The sequence below is a fragment of the Protopterus annectens genome, chromosome 17.part0 (genome assembly GCF_019279795.1).
Source record: "Protopterus annectens isolate FY-2018-M chromosome 17.part0, PAN1.0, whole genome shotgun sequence".
Classification (NCBI taxonomy): Eukaryota; Metazoa; Chordata; order Ceratodontiformes; family Protopteridae; genus Protopterus; species Protopterus annectens.
The window spans coordinates 705584664-705604663 of NC_056751.1; the positions used below are offsets into that span (position 1 = coordinate 705584664).

Genomic DNA, 20000 nt, shown 5'->3' on the forward strand with positions numbered 1-20000 from the left:
TATATATATATATATATATATATATATATATATATATATATCTTTCTTCTCCATATTTATAAACAACCTGTCTATTTCACTCCCAATACCCTCATGTATTCAATATGCAGACGATTCAACTATCATCTGTTCTGCTGTATCTCCAGCTGAACTTCATTCTTCCACCCAAAAAGTCTTTACAGCAGCAGAAAAATGGTTCCAAGATATCTGTCTCCTCAATCCCAAAAAAACTAAATTATTACTTTTCTCTCCAACCCTTAAATCTGCCCCTCTTTCCTTTTCTATTGTGTCTGACAATGACACTATCATTACACCTGATAGTTCCACTAAACTTCTAGGTGTTACAATAGATAATCAACTAAACTTTGATTATCACATTGACCTAACTATCAAAACTGTTAATAAAAAGATAGGTGCCCTCTATAGACTTAAGCCCTTTCTAACAACAACCACCAGGGTGTCTTTAGCCCAAACTCATCTTATCTCTACATTATTATATGCCTCCCCATCTTTTATAAACCTTTCAAAATCTAACCTTCAGAAACTTGCCACAGCCTACCACAGCATTGCCAGGTTTGCCACAGGTTCCCCATTTCTCACACATCATTGTGTTAATCTCAAAAAGCTTGACTGGCTTGAACTTCAAAATCTCATTCTCCTACATCAGTTAGTTATTACCTATAAAATTCTCCATTACCCTTCTAATACACCCATACTAAATAACCTTGTTGTCCCTTACTGGAATCTTACCGCCCTTCGCTCAGCTAACAAATTACTAGTGGCCACCCTCAAAACACACAATAAAGCTGGGGTCTCCTTGTTTACAAATACCATTGGCTCATACTGGAATAAACTTCCCATAGAACTGACCACTCTAGGCTCATCACAACTTTTCAAAAAACAACTAAGAAACTATTTTAAAACTCACTGGCTATGCCCTTGCTGGAATCCTGACTGACCTCAGCTTCCATCTCTCTTTCCAGCTCTTTCCATTACTCTTCCACATGTCCCTATCACTACCATTACCCCTCCTCTGTAGTTCACCTACCATCCACTTGGATATTACTTTTCCTATAAATTCTACTTCTCTTTATATTACTGCAACCTATCATCTCACCTTGTATCTAAATCACCCAGCTGACGAAATCTGTTTCCTAAAACTAGTGCCCTGACACAAAATGTTTATCAAAATTGTTAATACTGTAAATAGTTGAATAGAGTCTTGTGTGAGTTACTGCATTATTTCTTCTTTAATTACTCTTCCAAAGACTTTGAAATAGAAATCCTCACTCTATGTTTAGTTTTGATATATTACTTTTGCACTGTTACTATGCTACTTGGGAATAGTTCTCTACATGCTTATGATTTGTATCTTATTCTGCTATTTTTACTTTATTTTTATTATTGTTATTTACTAGTATATAGTGGGGCTTTTCTCCTCGGGCCTCTGCTGAAAATGGACATGTATCCAGCCAGACTAGCCCGGTCAACAAATGTAAATAAATAAATATATATATATATATATATATATATATATATATATATATATATATACACACACACACACACACACACACACACACACACACACCAAGAGAGTGAAGGAAAGGGCAGAAAAAATGGGGGGGGGTAAACATTTGTAAGGAGCAAGTAGGTAAAGCAGTTTTAGTTAACCTGGTACAGGTCTAATCAATCACAGAATACCAGATTTACTAAAATAGTGCTGGACTTGGGTAAAGACTGCAATTCCAGTACCTTACAAGTTTTGATACTTGTATAAGATAGTTAATTTAAAGAGAGACAGTTAAAACTATTTTGGTGTTTTTAAAGGAAAACTGAGAACACAAATTAACTGCAGATAATTACAAGAGACACTTTAAAACTATTAAAAACAACAAATACCAACAAGTAGAAACACTTAATTTATTTCACATAAGAACAGAGCTTTCGAGAATCATCCATCATCGGTATTCATTATGCACTTAAAACATCATTCTTTTTATACATTAATAAAATACAGCACATGACACAGCCAACCAATGAACAAATAATTAATAAAAGTTTGTTAGATTTTTTTAAAACAACCTTATACAATCAGAATCATATAAAACACTTAAAATAAACTTATTTATATCTGTTTCTCCGCTAAAATAGGTTTTATTATTATCATATTATTCAGCTCAGGGAGTTTATCAGCATCTAATCTAGTAATCCATTTATACTCTGCTATTTCCAACTTATTAATAATATCTCCTCCTCTCAAATTTCTATATATTACTTCTAAAACCTTAAACTTAAAGTCATGCATTTGACCCCTATCCATAATGTGCTTTACTAAGGCATGATTTGTTATATTCCTTCTAATTTCTGATTTATGTTAAATAATGCATTCCCTTAGCCACCTTGAACATTTGCCTACATAGAAGCATTCACATTTTATACATGTTCCTAAATATACTATTAATGTTGTATTACATGTTGCCTGACATTTAATTTCATACCTTCTTTTGGTTACTGGATGTTGAAATTCTATTGAATTACAGATATTAATACAACAACTGCAATTATGACAGGGAAACATCCCATATTTATTTACTATTGCGACAGTACCATTGGCTTCAAAGTCTTTGTAACATAAATGTCTTTTTAAATTCATATTATTTCTATAAGTAAATCTTGGTTTATTGCCCAAAAGAATTACTAGTTCAGGCATAGAGGTTAGTATTCGCCAATTTTTTTTAGTAATATTCTTTACTTCCCTTGTCATATTATTATATGTAGTAACATATCGGATCTGATCCACCATATCTGCGTTATTCCTAAGTCTGTGTCAAAACCAGCCATGAGACCCATAGTTTCAGGGAGAGGGTGGGTGACAGAACCCCTATCCATTTATATACAAAGGGTTTTAAGTAAATATGTACCTCTACGCCCTCGTTAGATAAAGGATAAGGGTGATTTTCTGTCACAGTTGTACATTAGTATAAGTACAACAATGAGAACGATTACATTATGGTTACGCTTGACATAAATTCACTTTTTACTGTAATTCCGAATGACTATGGTGTTAATGCCATATGTGAAATTTTATGCAAGGATACTACTATGACTGGGAGATCAAAAGAAAATATTTGTAGTCTGATTGAGGTTGTTCTAAGAATTTTTTTTATTTAATGGTCAGCCATTTTTGCAAATAGCAGGTGTAGCTATGGCAACTCCCATAGTTAATATGTATGTAAATATTGTATTGAATCATTGGGAATGTGATTATGTGTATAATTCTGCTAATCCATTTAAAGAAAATGTTTTACTTTATCAGCATTTTATAGATGACTGTTTTATGATTTGGAAGGGAAATGAACAACATCTATTAGATTTTGTTGAATATTTAAATGACACTACATTATTTTTAAAATTTAAAATGAACTTTTCATATAATAATATTTCATGTCTGGATGTTCAACTTATAAGGAGTCTGATTTGCTGAAAACACGTTTCTAAAAAAAAGAAATTCAAGTGAATAAATACACACACATTAAGAGCATGCATGCTATGCATATTTTTCATGGAATTATTAAGGGACAGTTTTTAAGGGTAAGCAAGCTAAATACTGATGAAATTATATGTAAGGAACAAATGGAGGCATTAGCAGATGATTTCATGAATAGAAGTTATAATAAAGATTTGGTTACTCAGATCATGGAGGATATACTAGATAAGACATCACAAACAGCACAACCCTTTTTTTGGAGAAATAATACAAGATGAACTATCATTTAGGAATAACGCAGATACGGTGGATCAGATCCGATATGTTACTACATATAATAATATGACAAGGGAAGGAGAGAATATTATTAAGAAAATTGGCAAATACTAACCTCTATGCCTGAACTAGTAACTCTTTTGGGCAATAAACCAAGGTTTACTTATAGAAATAGTATGAATTTAAAAAGACAGGTATGTTACAAAGACTTTGATGCCAATGTTACTGTCCCAATAGTAAATAAATATGGGATGTTTCCCTGTCATAATTGCAGTTGTATTAATATCTGTAATTCACTAGAATTTCAACATCCAGTAACCAAAATAAGGCATGAAATTAAATGTCAGGCAACATGTAATACTACATTTTTAGTATATTTAGGAACATGTATAAAATGTGAATGCTTCTATGTAGGCAAATGTTCAAGGTGGATAAGAGAATGCATTATTGAACATAAGTCAGAAATTAGAAGGAATATAACAACTCATGCCTTAGCAAAGCACATTATGGATAGGGGTCAAATGCATGACTTTAAGTTTAAGGTTTTAGAAGTAATGTATAGAAATTTGAGAGGAGATATTAATAATAAGTTGGAAATAGCAGAATATAAATGGATTACTAGATTAGATGCTGATAAACTCCCTGGGCTGAATAATATGATAACAATAAAACCTATTTTACTGGAGAAACAGATGCAATATAAATAAGCTTATTTTAAGTGTTTTATATGATTCTGATTGTATAAGGTTGTTTTAAAAAAATTTAACAAATGTTTATTAATTGTTATTTGTTCACTGGTTGGCTGTGTCATGTGCTGTGTTTTATTAATGTATAAAAAGAATGATGTTTTAAGTGAATAATAAATACCAATGAAAGGTGAGTCTCGAAAGCTCTGTTCTTATGTGAAATAAAGTAAGCGTTTCTACTTGTTGGTATTTGTTGTTTTAATAGTTTTTAAAGAATACCTGGTTACTAGGAGGGAAGTGTATGTCTCAAAATGTATTTGGTACATGGCAGTTGCAGTCTTCCTTCTTTTCTAGGTAGGAAGCTGCTGTGATATCAATATAAGAAAAGACTGAAAAGAAATATCAACGCAGGTTTTCTCATACCTGGTGAAAAAATGGAGAGAGCTGCCATCAAAGCGTATTCCGTTGTGTGTAATTCCAGGCTCCTTAGATTCTTGTTGAATGTAACAACAGGCTCAATGAACCATTGCTGAAATCCCGCTGAACAAGACAGAAAATGCAAAAAACAGACAGCGAAAAAATTAGCAGCAAGTTCTGGAACAGAGTAGAGAAATATATTTTGCATATATTATTATCATTGTACATATCAAATATATCTTTAGCTCCACAGGGTTACTAATGCACACCACTTTAAGGGAAAGATTGAAGCCTTGTAAACTCTTCTGAGCTTTAAAATATTCACCATTGTAGCTGTGAGTAGTTGCTTAGCTCTTCTCTGCTGCTGTGTTACACTACTAAAAGGAATGCCCCATCTGTATGATGGGGTCTCTATGGGATGACATACTGCACTAGAGACTACAGACACAAGCAAGCCTACCTGCTCCATTTTTTATAAACATCTTTATTAAATCACAGGTAAATCAGTGACACATACACACATTAATATAAAAGAAAGCATTTTGGACTTTTTTATAGCCTTTACTTGTTAAAATCTGACTCTCAGTTGTACGGCACATGAGGGTTCTGTTTTACAATACCCCTCACTATTGACAGTTGGTATTTGCTGAGTTCTACAGTAAGGGACAATCTCCTCTTATGCGCAGGAATTCCTGTTTCACGCAGCTTTGTGAAGAGCAACAAATACAGCGCAGACACAATGCTTAAATAGTTGAGTTTTCAATCTGCAATTCAGGAGCTGTTTTGCTTACCTGATCTGAGTACTGGCTCAGTGAGTCAGGTGTTCTGTGCTTAACTATACCCATTGACTTCTTTCTAATCCCCAATTCTCCAGTCCGCCACCTCAGAGTAACATTTTATTACTATCCATCCCACCTCTAATTTACTCACATCCCCTCCCCTTAAAGTCACAAAACCATTCAAAACCAAAACATTACAACACATACTCATAATATTCCCTCCACACACTAACACATAAATATTTATTGCATCCAATCAGTATAACATATAAACACATACTCTAGCATGTTCTCTATCAATTTTTTTCAGGAACTTTATATAATCATCATTATTTTCCAAGAACAATTGTTTCAAACCACACAATGCTCATTAATCTAATAATTCCTACCACACTACTGTGTCCCCTGTACCTAACATCCTAACTCTCTCTCCCCTTCAATCCAGCCTCCTCTTACCTACATCCTCCTTTTATACAAGACACACATCCTATACAGCTATGCTGACATTTACCTTTTTACCTACCTAAATTGTTTCAAACTCACTCCAGACTACCATAAGCCAAAGTATAAACCTTTTCTCTCAGCTCAACCCACGCACCACACTTTTCTGTGTGGCCATTCACTTTAACCATAGTCCAAGAAAAAACTTAACCTTCTGATATTTCAAGCCACACAGTAAACCTGTACCAAAATGACTTAATATCAGTCTAAGAAGTATTTGCAATAAACTCATGCATATATATGCATTGATTTCTGACCGCTCTGCAGACATCCTCACCATAACTGAAACTTAGCTAAAACAAGAAGCGAGGAAATACTTCTTCCACTCTATACTATACTACATACTGATGAGAAAGGTAAAAATGAAGGCAGCGTAGCCATGTTTTTACCATAACACACTTCAACTTACTTACCCCTACCTACATACCATTCTGTGGTACCTACATACCATTCTGTGGTACCTACATACCATTCTGTGGTACTTACATATCATTCTGTGGTATAGAAATGCTGAACTAATTATCTCCTGCTTCAAGCTTAATTACCACAAAAGCATCTGCCTCACTGCTCTATCCTCACCTCAGGCAATACAAAACAATTATTTTAGGTGACTTTAACATAGACTGGAGCTCAATCACTGTGAACACTTCTCAACATGCACTCTCTCAGATACACTTAGTGACTTATGCCTACTGTCATCTGGTATGTCCCAAAACACCACCACTGTATCATAGTTCGCAGCATTATAAAATCTGGCAAACATTCACATCTACCCTAAAATTGTGGAACTGGAACATACTGAATACCTACCATTAGATGATGCAACACTGGAATTTAATTAGATCTTTCTCAGTATACTGAACAACATGTTTCCCATGAGAAAAAAATGCAGTAAAAATAACTCCTGTCCCATGGCTAACATGATCAGCTAGTGAAATAATCCATAAAACAGATAAAGTATGGGAATATTGGATAAAACACAACATTCAGTCAACATCATTAAAAGTAATAAAAAAAAAAAAAAAAATACTACCTTACTCTCCTAAATCCTGACAAATAATGACATGAAAACTTTTGGGGTCTCTGTGAATAGGCACCTATAGTCCATCAGAGCCAAGCAATTTACCATCACCCCCAACCTTTTTGCAGAAGCAGTTGCCTCCAGTGCCAACAATCACTTCATCAAAAGTGTTTCCAGACATTAAAAAGAAAAAAAAAAACAGAAGTAGCAATCTGCACACTGGCATCTGCAATAATTCTTTCAAGTTAAAACCTGCCACCCTAGCACCTCCCTGATGAGTACCTGCAAATCCAGTATCCAACCCAGAATCCATATTACTCAGCAGTTCAGTTCAAGAAAACTGTTCCAGCTGTCTTGGAAAAAAATATGCATTCTGCCCTTACACAAAGGAAGATACTCTGTAGATCTAGTAACCTACAGGCCAATTGCTATCCTTCTCCCCCTGTCAAAAAGGCCGCTGATAAATTTTAAATCTTCATGGCCATTTCTTGTGATTTTATGTTTTGTGAGTTTTCCTTCTTCTAGTCTGGGTGTACTGGACTGGAGCTTTATACATTCTACAGAAGATTTTTTTGGATGCATGACATATCGCTTTGTACACTCAGGAATTTTGACGAGAGTTTCATTGTCGGTTACGTTCAAAGTTATATTGCATTCATGGAGTTATTTTTGCTTAGTGTTTGCTCTAATTCAAAAATTTAATAAACTTTGTTACTATTTCTCAGCTTTGCAAATTATTATTTGGTTTTACTGAGTTTACATGAAAACTTTTGGTGTCTTTGTTTTGTTGGCTGCTTTGCTAGTGTTTCATTCGATGGAACTGGAAATTAAATGATGTTAGACGGTACTGTGAACTTATGTTTTTTTTTACATTTATTTGATTTGTAAGCTAGAAATTTACACCATTTCTTCATTGCGTTTATATCTGTTTCTCTGACGTAAAGACAAAAATCTTTTATCTACAGAATTTAGCAATTTAAATACTGCACGTTAATGATTTTATCTGCATTTTGTTGTCAAGACAATCATTATAAATTAGACTTTTGTTTCTTCTCTTTGACCTTTTGCTGTAATTCTGTGTTCTGTTGCTTTAGATTCGGCAAGGGTCAGTGATTTTATTACTCCCGTAAGCATATTAATACAAATTTAGAGCAAAAGTCAATTACTGCTAGGAGTTTCTGTCTAACTTATGGCACCTTACATTTACAACAATAACTAATACTACAATAATGAATTTACTCTTTAATATACATTACGATTTTCCACTACAGCTTGTCTTTACAGGTGGCCTTAAGACAGAACTGCAAAAAGTACAGTTTTGTACCTACCATAAATGTAGATGTCCGAACAGGATAGCATCTGCAGTCCTTACAAATGGGTTGTCCTGTCGTCAGGCAGCCCCTCGGTCGGCCGGATTCCAAAGTCCGGGTCTGGCCTCGGCTGGTGTCGCACTTCACCCGATGTCATCTCTGCTGGTCTTCGGGTATAAAGGCATCAGCCGACACCATTTTCCTCAGTGTTTCTTGCCCCAGATGCCAGTTGCCCTCTTGGAAAGCTAAATTTTTGGGTAAATGCCAATGTTTCCAAAAAAGTAGAAGGCAAACACAAAAAATAAGCATGTATGTACATATATACAAACAAATACACCGTAAGAGATCCCCCCCCAGCTAGCTATTAGGTGGGTAAATACCCTAGGAGTACCACAGAGGGGAAGGAGGGTGGGTAATCCTGACTGCAGATGCTATCCTGTTCGGACATCTACATTTATGGTAGGTACAAAACTGTACTATGTCCTTCAAGGATGCATCTGCAGTCCTTACAAATGGGTAGAATACCATAGCCAAACTAGGGGAGGACGAAGAAGAATTATGGTGTAGTTAGGATCCCTTGCAAAACAGCAGTGGCAAACCCTGCTCGGGATCTAGAGTATAGAGGTAAGTTATAATGCTTGGCAAATGTATGCACAGAGGTCCAAGTAGCAGCCTCAATAATGTCCTTGGTAGCCACTCCTCGTAAGAAAGCTGTGGTAGTGGCTGTAGCCCTTGTAGAATGAGGCCTTATGTTCTGTGGAATTTGCTTTCCATGGTAGGAGTAACAGAATCTTATGCAATTTCCTATTCACTTGGAGATTGTCTGTTTGGAAATTGCTTTTCCTTCCCTTCCTGTAGCATAAGCTACTAGAAGCTGGTCAGTTTTTCTATTGCCCTTGGTTCTGTCCAGGTAGTAGCGCAACTGTCTATGTACATCCAAGGTATGGAGCAGTCTTTCCCCCCTGTTCTGTGGATTGGGGAAGAAGGTAGGTAGATGGATTGCCTGGTTTAGAGACACTCTGGATACCACCTTAGGCATAAATGTAGGATTAGTTCTCATGGACACTCTATCTTGATGGAAGATTAGGAAGGGTTGTACTGCCATTAAGGCCTGTAGTTCCAAAACCCTTCTTGCTGAAGTAATTGCCAGTAGGAAAGCAGTTTTCCAGGATAGGTGTTGAAGATCTGCTGTTGCTGCTGGTTCGAATGGAGGGAGTGTCAATTTTTCTAGCACAAAGTTCAAGTCCCATGCTGGTAATGGTGGTTTCCTAGGAGGTTTTACATTCTTGATTCCTCTGAGGAAGTGCCTGAGTAGAGGATGTGAGAAGACAGGGGGATCGAAGCTGTATTCTGCAGAAATAGCTGATGCATGTATCTTGATGGAGGAATAGGACAGGCCTGTATGGAGAAGCTCTGCCAAATACTCCAGGATGTTGGCAATATCTATCTTTGACACATCTTTCCCTCTTTCAGTACTCCAAATGACAAACCTTTTCCATTTTCCTGCATAGTTCCTTCTTGTTGAAGGTCTGCGGGCCTCAAGGATAATGTGTTTAACCCTTTGGGATAAATCTGGGTTAGTTGCTCTTATGTAATGTTCCAGGCAGTCAGTTGCAGAGTTTTCAGGTTTGGATGCAGGATGTTGTAGTCGCTCTGAGTTAACATCAAAGGAATCAGGGGCAGTGTCCACGTTCCCCCCCGAGACATGCTCCTCAGCAATGGATACCAATGTTGTCTTGGCCAATCTGGAGCTATCAGAATTATCCTTGGACGTTCCTCTGATTTTCAGTAGTACCTTGTGCATCAAAGGGAGAGGTGGAAATGCATATGCTGTCAGGCCTTTCCAACTGAAGGATAGAGAGTCCACCTTCCAAGCAAGTGGGTGGTATGTCCTTGTGCAGAATTTCTTGAGCTGGTGATTGAGTGGGGATGTGAATAGGTCTATTTGTGGCATTCCCCATTTCTTTGTGATGGCCTTGAAGATGTCCGGGTGTAGCATCCATTCGTGAGCATCCGAAGTAGTTCTGCTTAACATGTCTGCTAGGATGTTTTCTTTTCCCGGTACAAATATTGCCTGTAACTGAATGTTGTAGCTCAGAGCCATATTCCATAGGTCCAGAGCCATTCGACATAGGGGGTATGAATGAGTGCCTCCCTGTTTGTTGATGTACCACATGACTGTGGTGTTGTCTGTCCTTATCATCAATTGGCCTTCTTTGAGGAATGGTCTGAAATTCTGGATTGCTAGTTTTACTGCCAGCATTTCTTTTCTATTTATGTGCAGGTGCAGCTGATCTGGAGTCCATAAGCCTTGAATGCATTTGTCCAGCATGTGGGCCCCCCAACCTAGGTCTGAGGCGTCCGTTGTGATGGTTTGGCTTGCTTGAATGTTGTGGGTTTGACTGGCATGCTTGAGCCCACCATATGAACTCTTGTTTCAGGCATGGGATTAGTGGAATTTCGGTTTCTAAGCTGTGCCTGTGTTGAGACCATAAATTCTTTAGGTACCACTGTAGCTTTCTCATATGCAGTCTGGCATGGGGGATCAGGATTATGCAGGATGCCATGAAGCCCAAGGCCTGCAGTACTTTCCTTGCTGTTAGTTTGTTCTGCTTTGTTAATGCCAAGAAGTAAAGAGGAAGTTGTTCTTGTTTTTCTGCAGTTAGGAATGCCATCTGTTTTACTGTGTCCAATTCTGCACCCAAGAATGTTCTTGTTTGGGATGGTATCAGTCTTGACTTTTTTAAATTGACTGTGTATCCCAGGGCTTGTAGTAAGCAAATGACTCTTTGTAAGTCTTGTGTCAGCTTGCTTTTGTTGTCTGCTTGTATCAGGCAGTCGTCCAGGTATGGGTAAATTTGGATTCCCTGTAGCCTGCAATGAGCGATTACTGATGCCAGGCATTTCGTGAACACTCTGGGCGCAGCAGATAAGCCAAAGGGCAATGCTGAGAATTGATAATGCTCTGATCCTGCAAGAAATCTGAGGTATCTTCTGCAATTTGGTCGTATGGGGACGTGCAGGTATGCCTCCTTGAGATCTAGAGTTACCAGCCAACACTCCTTGCCCAGCATGGGAAGAAGTTGCTGTAGGGTCAGCATTTTGAATTTTGGAACAATGATGAATGTGTTTAAAGCGGACAGGTCGAGAATAGGTCTCCAATTTTCTCTTTTCTTGGTACTAGGAAGAGTCTGGAGTAAAATCCTTTGCCCTGTTCTGTAGGTGGTACCCTTTCCACAGCTCTCATCTTTGTTAATTGAGCTATTTGTTTTAGAGCTTCTGTCTTTTGATTTGGTGGTAGGTTTGGCATTCCACTTTTTACTGGTAAGGTGTGGAAATGAAACCTGTAGCCTTGGTCTATAGTTTGCAAAATCCACTTGTCTCTTGTGATATAGTGCCAATTTTTTTGAAAATAAGGCTAACTTTCCGCCTAAGGGTGCTGCTATTTGTTCCCTGGTAGGCGGTGTCAGAGCCAAGTCACTGTGATTGTCCTGTTGCAGTGGTAGTGGTTGTGTCTGTGCCTCGTTGGTTATTGCCTTGCCACTGACGTCCTCTGTAGGCACCTCCTCTGGATTGATTTCTGCCTCTGGAACGTCTATTCCTGCCTCTCTGAGATTTAGAGGAGTCTGGAAAGGACCAATTTTGGAAGGCCAGTTCCTGCTAAACCTTGGGGGCTGAACCTGTAAGAAATCTTTAACTGTTTGTACAGATTTTGCCTTCTCTTCCATTTTCTTCCTTACTTGTTGGGCAGGAGGACCAAATAGACTGACCTTATCCATAGGAGCATCTAATAGCTTTGTTTTAACATGATCCGGCAAGACCTGTTCTTTCAACCATGCATGCCTTCTTATAACTGTGCCAGTCATGGCTGATCTAAATGAAGCCTCCAGTGCATCATAGCCACATTTTAAAGAATGGTTACTAACCTGCTGAATGTTATTCACCATTTCTAAAACATATTTCTTATCTAAGGAATCATCAGAGGACAGTTTCTTAGTTAACTGATCAAGCATAAACTCTTGGTATTGGATCATATGAAACTGACAGTTCAAAGCTCTAGCTGAGAGAGTAGCAGAGGTGTATACTTTTTTACCCCATCTCTCTAAGGACCTGGATTCCCTTTCAGAAGGGAGAGGGTTTTTCGCTGAGGTCGAAGCTACTGCCTTAGGCCCCTGGGAGATAGTCTCAGGATCTGCAAGAGGAGCCTTGTATAAGTGGTGATGAGTGTCCGGTACCCTGTAAAACCTATCGGGCTTGGCAGGGGCTGGAGGTAAAGTATCAGGAGCAGTGCAAGCATCATTAAATGCATCATCCACAACAGGAAGAACTGGAGGTATAGCTAAGGGCCTATGTTGCGGTAAGTGTAGAAAGGTCCTAAGCCTTTTTCTTGAATCTGAGAAATCTTGTCCCTGCCATTGGAATTGCTCTCTCATGGCATGTAAGGTTTCCCCAAAGGAAAATTCCTCTGGTGGAGAGGCAGAAGGTATAGATTCTTCAGCATCGGAATCTTCATAAGTAGAAAAAGGAGCCTCTGGATGGTCTGTATTGTCTGAATCATCAGAAGAGTCATCTGAGGACACTGGCTCAGGGGGCTCTGCTCTAGGTCTCTTTTCTGGAGGTTGAGAGGCCCTGTCTGGGTGAGATTGGGATCCCCTTATTAAAGAGATGAGATCCTCTGCCAGAGTAAGCATTTGAGAACTGGAACTGGGCCTGTGAGAGGGGGGCTTAACAGGCACAGACTTAGCAGTTTTGGCTACTTTAGCCCTGGCAAAGGCCTTTATAGACATGGCTGCAGGAGGCCTAGCAGCATCACGTGCTGGGGTAGAGACATCCAAAGGGATGGTGTCCGATAATTCTAGAGAAACCACATTAGTAGGCAAAATTTCAGAGGCCGATTCAACTAGGGTAGCAGGGGCCTCGGTAGTAGTCATGGATTTGGCTGAAGATTGACCCGTTTGCTCGGTTTCGGCCGAAACCGAGACACTCGCGGTTTGCTTAACCGTGGTTTCGGCCGAAACCGCGGACCGCGAGTGTCGGTCTTTTTCTTTGCGTTTCTTAACAATTTGAGAAGTTGGAGGATCCGACGGCATAATGTACGCAAAATCTGTGCCGAAAAACTGTTCAGCAAACTCCGACCGACGCCTAAGCGTTCGTCGGTTGAAGGAAGCACAGGCTAAACAGGCTGCTACGTCGTGGTCTGGGCCTAAACAAGGTAAGCAGTAAGAGTGGAAATCTTTATGAGGTATTTGTTTCCCACAAGTTAAACAGTTATTCACTTTTTCTGACATCGGCTGAGGCAAGAAAGAGTCCCCAACGGGGTACTTAGCTTTTTAGAAGTCTTCGAAGTAGTATTCGGTAGTAGTAATCTCTGGATCTGACCGACCGGCACTTGCGAACAGCTTCTGCTTCGGGCGCCACGCGGCTAGAAAGACTAAGGAAAACGGCGTCGGCTGATGCCTTTATACCCGAAGACCAGCAGAGATGACGGCGGGTGAAGTGCGACACCAGCCGAGGCCAGACCCGGACTTTGGAATCCGGCCGACCGAGGGGCTGCCTGACGACAGGACAACCCATTTGTAAGGACTGCAGATGCATCCTTGAAGGACATCACGTTATCTGTTAATTCTTCTTATCCTTTAACGTAGATTCACTCTTCTACGTTATCCGATTTCTACGCTATCAGATTCTCCCACGGACTTAGCAAGGCTTAAATGACTAATGAATCATGCCGTCTGCAGGTTTTTGCAGAGACTGCTGTACCAAAACTGTGGTAGGAAGTACACGGCCTGTAGCACAAAGACAGGCCTCGCTGCTGAAGCTACATACAAATGTAGCAGTGACGGGTGCATCTAATGCTAATTAGTCATGTGTACTTCCATAGATATTCCTGGCGTCTAAATATTGTGGTAGAGAAAGTCAGAGATACCATGCTATCTGGCACAAGAAATGGAAAAAAGTGTTTGTCATCTTTGAGTACATCACTAAGTTCAGTGGAAGGATAAATGTCGTTAGCATGCCTGTGAAAGACTATTACAAAGCCATTCATGTTTGTATATGTCTGTGTCTTTGAGAGGGAGAGAGACAGAGAGAGAGAGAGAGAGAGAGAGTGCATGTTTGTGTGTTTGTGTGTGTGTGTGTGTGTGTGTGTGTGTGTGTGTGTGTGTGTGTGTGTGTGTGTGTGTGTGTGTGTGTGTGTGTGTGTGTGTGTGTGTGTGTGTCTACAACTGAGAATTGCCACCTTTTACAATCTCAAAAGTGGGACATGGGGGAATATGGCTAAACATATGAAATCACAGCAGATGTAAGTAAGAGTGTACTGTAAAAACTGCGGTAGAAAAAATAATTAAACTGGGGGTTATGAAGTCTGCCATATAAGGCCGGCCTTACACAGAAATAAGTATGTTACTGTTTAGGTAGTAGCTCTCACTGCTTTGGTAGGGGAACTTTTCCTGTATTTGCTTATTTTGTTAAGTATGTGGAGTTCAGTGCCTGTTCACAAATACAGCAGTTGTGGTACCTGTGGAGGAAATGGAGTAGATGCAGCCATTCAGTTTGTTAGCATTCTGCTCCCTCTCACCCATGAGGTACTTACACAACATACTGGATAAATCAAGGGTGAGATGGAGCGAGAAGTCAACAAATTTATCTCTGGTGCAAAAAGAAGGCTCTGTTACTGGTCGTAGTGTAAGCTAAACTTTCTTTTAATTTTTTTAATACTGAAAATAGAAGACAATCAGATATTTTCACTAGTTATACTTCTCAGCTGTCGTTGATTTTGCAGAATATCCCTAATTTTATCTGATATGCTTCTTCTGTCCTTCATAAGTTTTTTGATTTTCTGATAAATCACTGAGGGTTATAATCTGTCAAACATGCCAGAAATTGAGTTCCATGCTTTTTATTTCTTAGAAAATGCTTGTTAATGCAAAACATGGTCTTCTATTGACTATATAATTTAGAGTAACCTACTAAAAATATTGGTTGGTCACTGGAGAAAAATATCTAATGGTTGATCTCTGACTTTGAAGGGTTATTGTTTTCTGTAGAATGTCTTTGATTTTGTCTCATATTTTTTGTTCTTTTCCTTGTATATTTTGTACTTTTCTGGCAAATTGTTGAGTAATGACATAACATTTGACTTTTAGACTTTAAATCCTTCATAAAATTCATTCAGTTGCAAAGCTTGTTATTTTAGTAACTTCCTATGTAGATAAGATCAGTCTTAAACATCTGTTATTGATTTTGAGCCTTTGCCCCTAATTATTTTTTTGAAAACGCAAAAGTGTTCACACAGAGAAGCAGCGTTCCTGTAAATATATAATAAACCAATAACAAAAGTCTCATAAACAGGAACGCGACGGCTTTAAAATACACAGTCCCAACCAGGAAACGTAGTAGATTCAAAGTACTAAAACACACAGTTCCATGCAGGAAATGTAATAAAATCAAAGTGCTAAAAGCAAAAAGCACACTTCCACACGAATCAGTAAAAAGAGAACGTTCTTTATTATACACAGTAAGCGCTTTCACCAGGACGGCTTCATCAGACTGTAACAATGTAACAAAAAAGACAGTCCTTTAATATCACATTCAATTAACAACTGGGCATAACACAATTAAACAATTAATCTATGCAGGTTCTCAAAATACATTGCTAAATCATACTAACACTTCATAACATATAAATAACAATAATAATACAATGGCTCATAATTTAAAACCTCTACCTAACCTCCTTCTTTTTAAAACTGCTTGTAAACTAACCTTATCATTTAAATAAGGGGGATGGTCTGCTCTACACCGGATGATCCATCTTAGTTCCACTTCAAGTGTGTAGGTCTCCAAATCTCCCCCTTTCAAGGTTGTGTTAATATTCTGTATGACAAAGAAAGTAAAAGTATGTGAAGCCCCTGCCACCTTCTGATGTTTTGCTAATGCATTAGTTACATCTCCTACTCTCATCTTATAAACATGCTCTCTAATTCTCTCTCTGAGCTGCCTATTGGTCTTACTAATATAAAACGCAGAGCAGGAGGTACACGTAGCAAGGTAAATCACATTTTCAGATCTACAATTGGTCCCTGCAAAAAAAAAAATACTTTTCCTGTAACAGGTTGTTCAAAGTTATTACTAGTGTTGATATAACAACATTGATGGCAATGTTTACAAGGAACTGTGTTCATTATTGATGTCACATATATCTTCCTATGACCATGACATAGTAGCCTCTTCAAATTAATTTTTATTCTTGTAACTAAATCTCGGCCTTACCCCTACCACATTGCTAATCTCATCGTCCGCTCCCAATATTCCCCAATGTTTTTCTATAATACCTCTAATACAATGTACATCACTCGTGAAGTAAATGGGTAGGCTCAAGAAAACGTTTTTACCTACAGGTTCTTTCTCTTTAACTTCTAAGGTGACCCTATTATGTCTCTCGGAAAAATATGGACGTGCCCTCGTCTCTCTTAGGCTATAAGTGGTGGAAATAGCCCTCTCAACTTCATCCTCTCGATAGGATCTATTCAACAACCTGGATTTTAACCCTGTTACTTCTTTCCTAAACCCATCTTCTGTGGGATTGAGTCTCGACGCCCTCATGGTCTGACCTTTTATAACATTTTCAAAAATATAAAGGGGGTGCATGCTAGTCCTATGGAGTAGCGTGTTCCTATAACATGTTTTCCTGTGAACAGAAGTATTCACTAACCCATTGCATAACCTCATGATATCTACATCCAAAAAAGAGAAATGATTCCTCGAATAACTCATTGTAAAACGCAAAAAACTTGTTGAGGTATTCATAAACGTCTCAAAATTCCGTAACTGCGTCTCATCCCCCCTCCATACCAAAAAGAGGTCATCCACGAACCTCTTATAAAATGCAACATGTTGTCCAAATTCAAAGCAAGAGAACAATACTTCCTTCTCCCACTCAGCCATAACAATGTTGGCGTAGCTATTGGCACAAGAAGTGCCCATAGCTACGCCATCATTCTGGATATACAAATCATCTCCAAAGACAAAAACATTATTCTCCAAGATAATCTCTAAAAATAATGCCAGTAACTCAATTAAACAAGCGTCCAATGACGTATGCTTTTTCAAATAGTTCTGTACATAATCAACTCCCTTATCATTGGGTATAACGGTAAAAAGACTTAGCACGTCAAACGTAACCAAGAAATATTCATCCATTTCATCCAAAGTAGTTATATAGTCATAAAAGTCGATCAGAAATTGTTTGCTATCCTTTAATATATTCAAATTTGTTTCTATAACTGGTCTCAAATGATATTCAGCAAACAAAGAAAACGGTTCAGTTAACCACCCCTTCCCCAAAACTATCGGTCTCATCGGGGGGTTCTCGAGACTTTTATGTACTTTCGGGAGACCTTTCAATACTGGTATCAAAGGGTTGTCAACTCTAAGATATTTAAACAAATTCTTATCTATTATACCACTTTTATACAAATCATCAATTGTGTCATACACACGAAACACCTTCACCATTACTTCAGCCATTTCCAACTTTGAATAAGAAGTACCATCACTCAACATAACATACATGCTATTATAGTATTGTTCCGAATCCATCACAACAATCGGTCCACCTTTATCTGCAGGGGTGATAATGATGGAACAATCATTCCTCAGATCGTGTAAGGCTTGTCTTTGTACAAATGTCAAATTGTTCCTCCTATTATTACACGTACTCCTCCCCTCATTGTAATATAAGTGAAAATCATTTTCGACCAACCTAGAGAAAGTCTCTAATACAGGATGTAAAATGGGAATATATGTGCTCACTGGTTTAAAAACACTTCTAGTATTCCCATTATTGGTATTCCCATAATCAAGTTTCAATTGTATATTCCTTACAAACATTTTAAAGTCTATGATGGAATCAGTTATATCACTAGTCTTACTGGGTATAAAAGTAAGCCCTTTATTGAGTACATATTCCTCATCTACACTAAGTTCTTTGCGGGATAAATTAATTACTATTGATTCCCCTTTTTCCCCCACATCTTCTTCAATGTTGGGCCCACCTGGTCTTTTTCTATTCCTTTTCGTTTCTGTCGACCCCTGCTCATAGATCATGTTCTCCCCTTGAAGCGGGGGGATTGTATCGGGAAAGGGGTATCCCTCATATTAATATTCTCTATCACTTCCTTGCTAGTATCATTCGAAAATATTTTCTTCCTCACTACTACTTCACTCACACTCTCAGTCTGAGTTATAGACTTAGTTTTCACATTGTCCTTAAGTTCACTCTTATTCATAGTGACCACTGAGGGATACAAATTCCTATTATTAGATTCAACAATAGCAGTGGATTCACGTTCCACCACCAAACCATCAACATTGCATATCATTTCATTGCTGTCCTCTATTACAACATTGTGTACATTTTTAACATTTTTCACAGTTGAATCTCTATCAGTATCTCTATTAATTGTTCCCCCATATGTAGTCCTCGGCCAAGTGAACACTTGGCCGTTTTTAAAATCAAAAACATCTCTCTCAATTTTATGTTTTTTCTGGTCAAGTAACCGTTTTTCATATAACAGTACATTTTCCATGAGTCTATCCATGCCAGCAATGGCCTTCGAAGAAGTATACTTCGAAATGATAGACCCATGTAACTTAATCACTCTATCTCGTAACATTTCTTCTTCCGGTCGATGATAGTCAATTAAAAGCTTCATGTAACTGAAGCTTAAGTCCATATTCAATTTCTGCCATTGCAATAATAACTCAGGAAGATGATTATCTGTAGTAGGCATTTTCAAAACTCTGAGGCCCCTCGGTATGATCCGTTTTTTCAAACATGCCTCAAAGTGATGTCGCTGCAGCTGTAGTCTTTTTAATTTCAAAAAATCGACTTCCAGCTTGTCCAGCTCCTCCGCTAGCACCACCAGGTCTTCAGAGTTATCGCTATCGGATCCACGCATTTCCTCCGGTTCGAACAACAACAAAATATTCTCCCTTCCAGCTACACAATCACGGAACCTACCCAACATCCGGTTGGTGGTATCCGTTCCGTCAGGCACATAGGCTAGTTCAATATCATCTCCTTCCGTGCAAGCCATGATCTCTGCGTGGAACAAAAAAACCAATGCAAAAATCGAAAACGCAAAAGTGTTCACACAGAGAAGCAGCGTTCCTGTAAATATATAATAAACCAATAACAAAAGTCTCATGAACAGGAACACGACGGCTTTAAAATACACAGTCCCAAACAGGAAAAGTAGTAGATTCAAAGTACTAAAACACACAGTTCCATGCAGGAAACGTAATAAAATCAAAGTGCTAAAAGCGAAAGCACACTTCCACACAAATCAGTAAAAAGAGAACGTTCTTTATTATACACAGTAAGTGCTTTCACCAGCTATGTTACGCCCAGTTGTTAATTGAATGTGATATTAAAGGACTGTCTTTTTTGTTACATTGTTACAGTCTGATGAAGCCGTCCTGGCGTCACCTTAGAAGTTAATGAGAAATAACCTGTAG

At 38.3% G+C, this 20000-nt stretch overlaps 1 protein-coding gene across 3 annotated transcripts in view; it reads right to left on the reverse strand.

The window, feature by feature from the left end:
• The window catches only part of LOC122791788 (nuclear receptor subfamily 1 group I member 3-like), a 406293-nt gene that overhangs the window by 97255 nt on the left and 289038 nt on the right, over nt 1–20000 (reverse strand). For all 3 annotated transcript variants that reach the window (XM_044059723.1, XM_044059724.1, XM_044059722.1), the window contains one exon: nt 4876–4992. In XM_044059723.1, coding sequence (XP_043915658.1) covers nt 4876–4992 — 117 coding nt within the window. The remainder of the gene's footprint in view (nt 1–4875; nt 4993–20000) is intronic.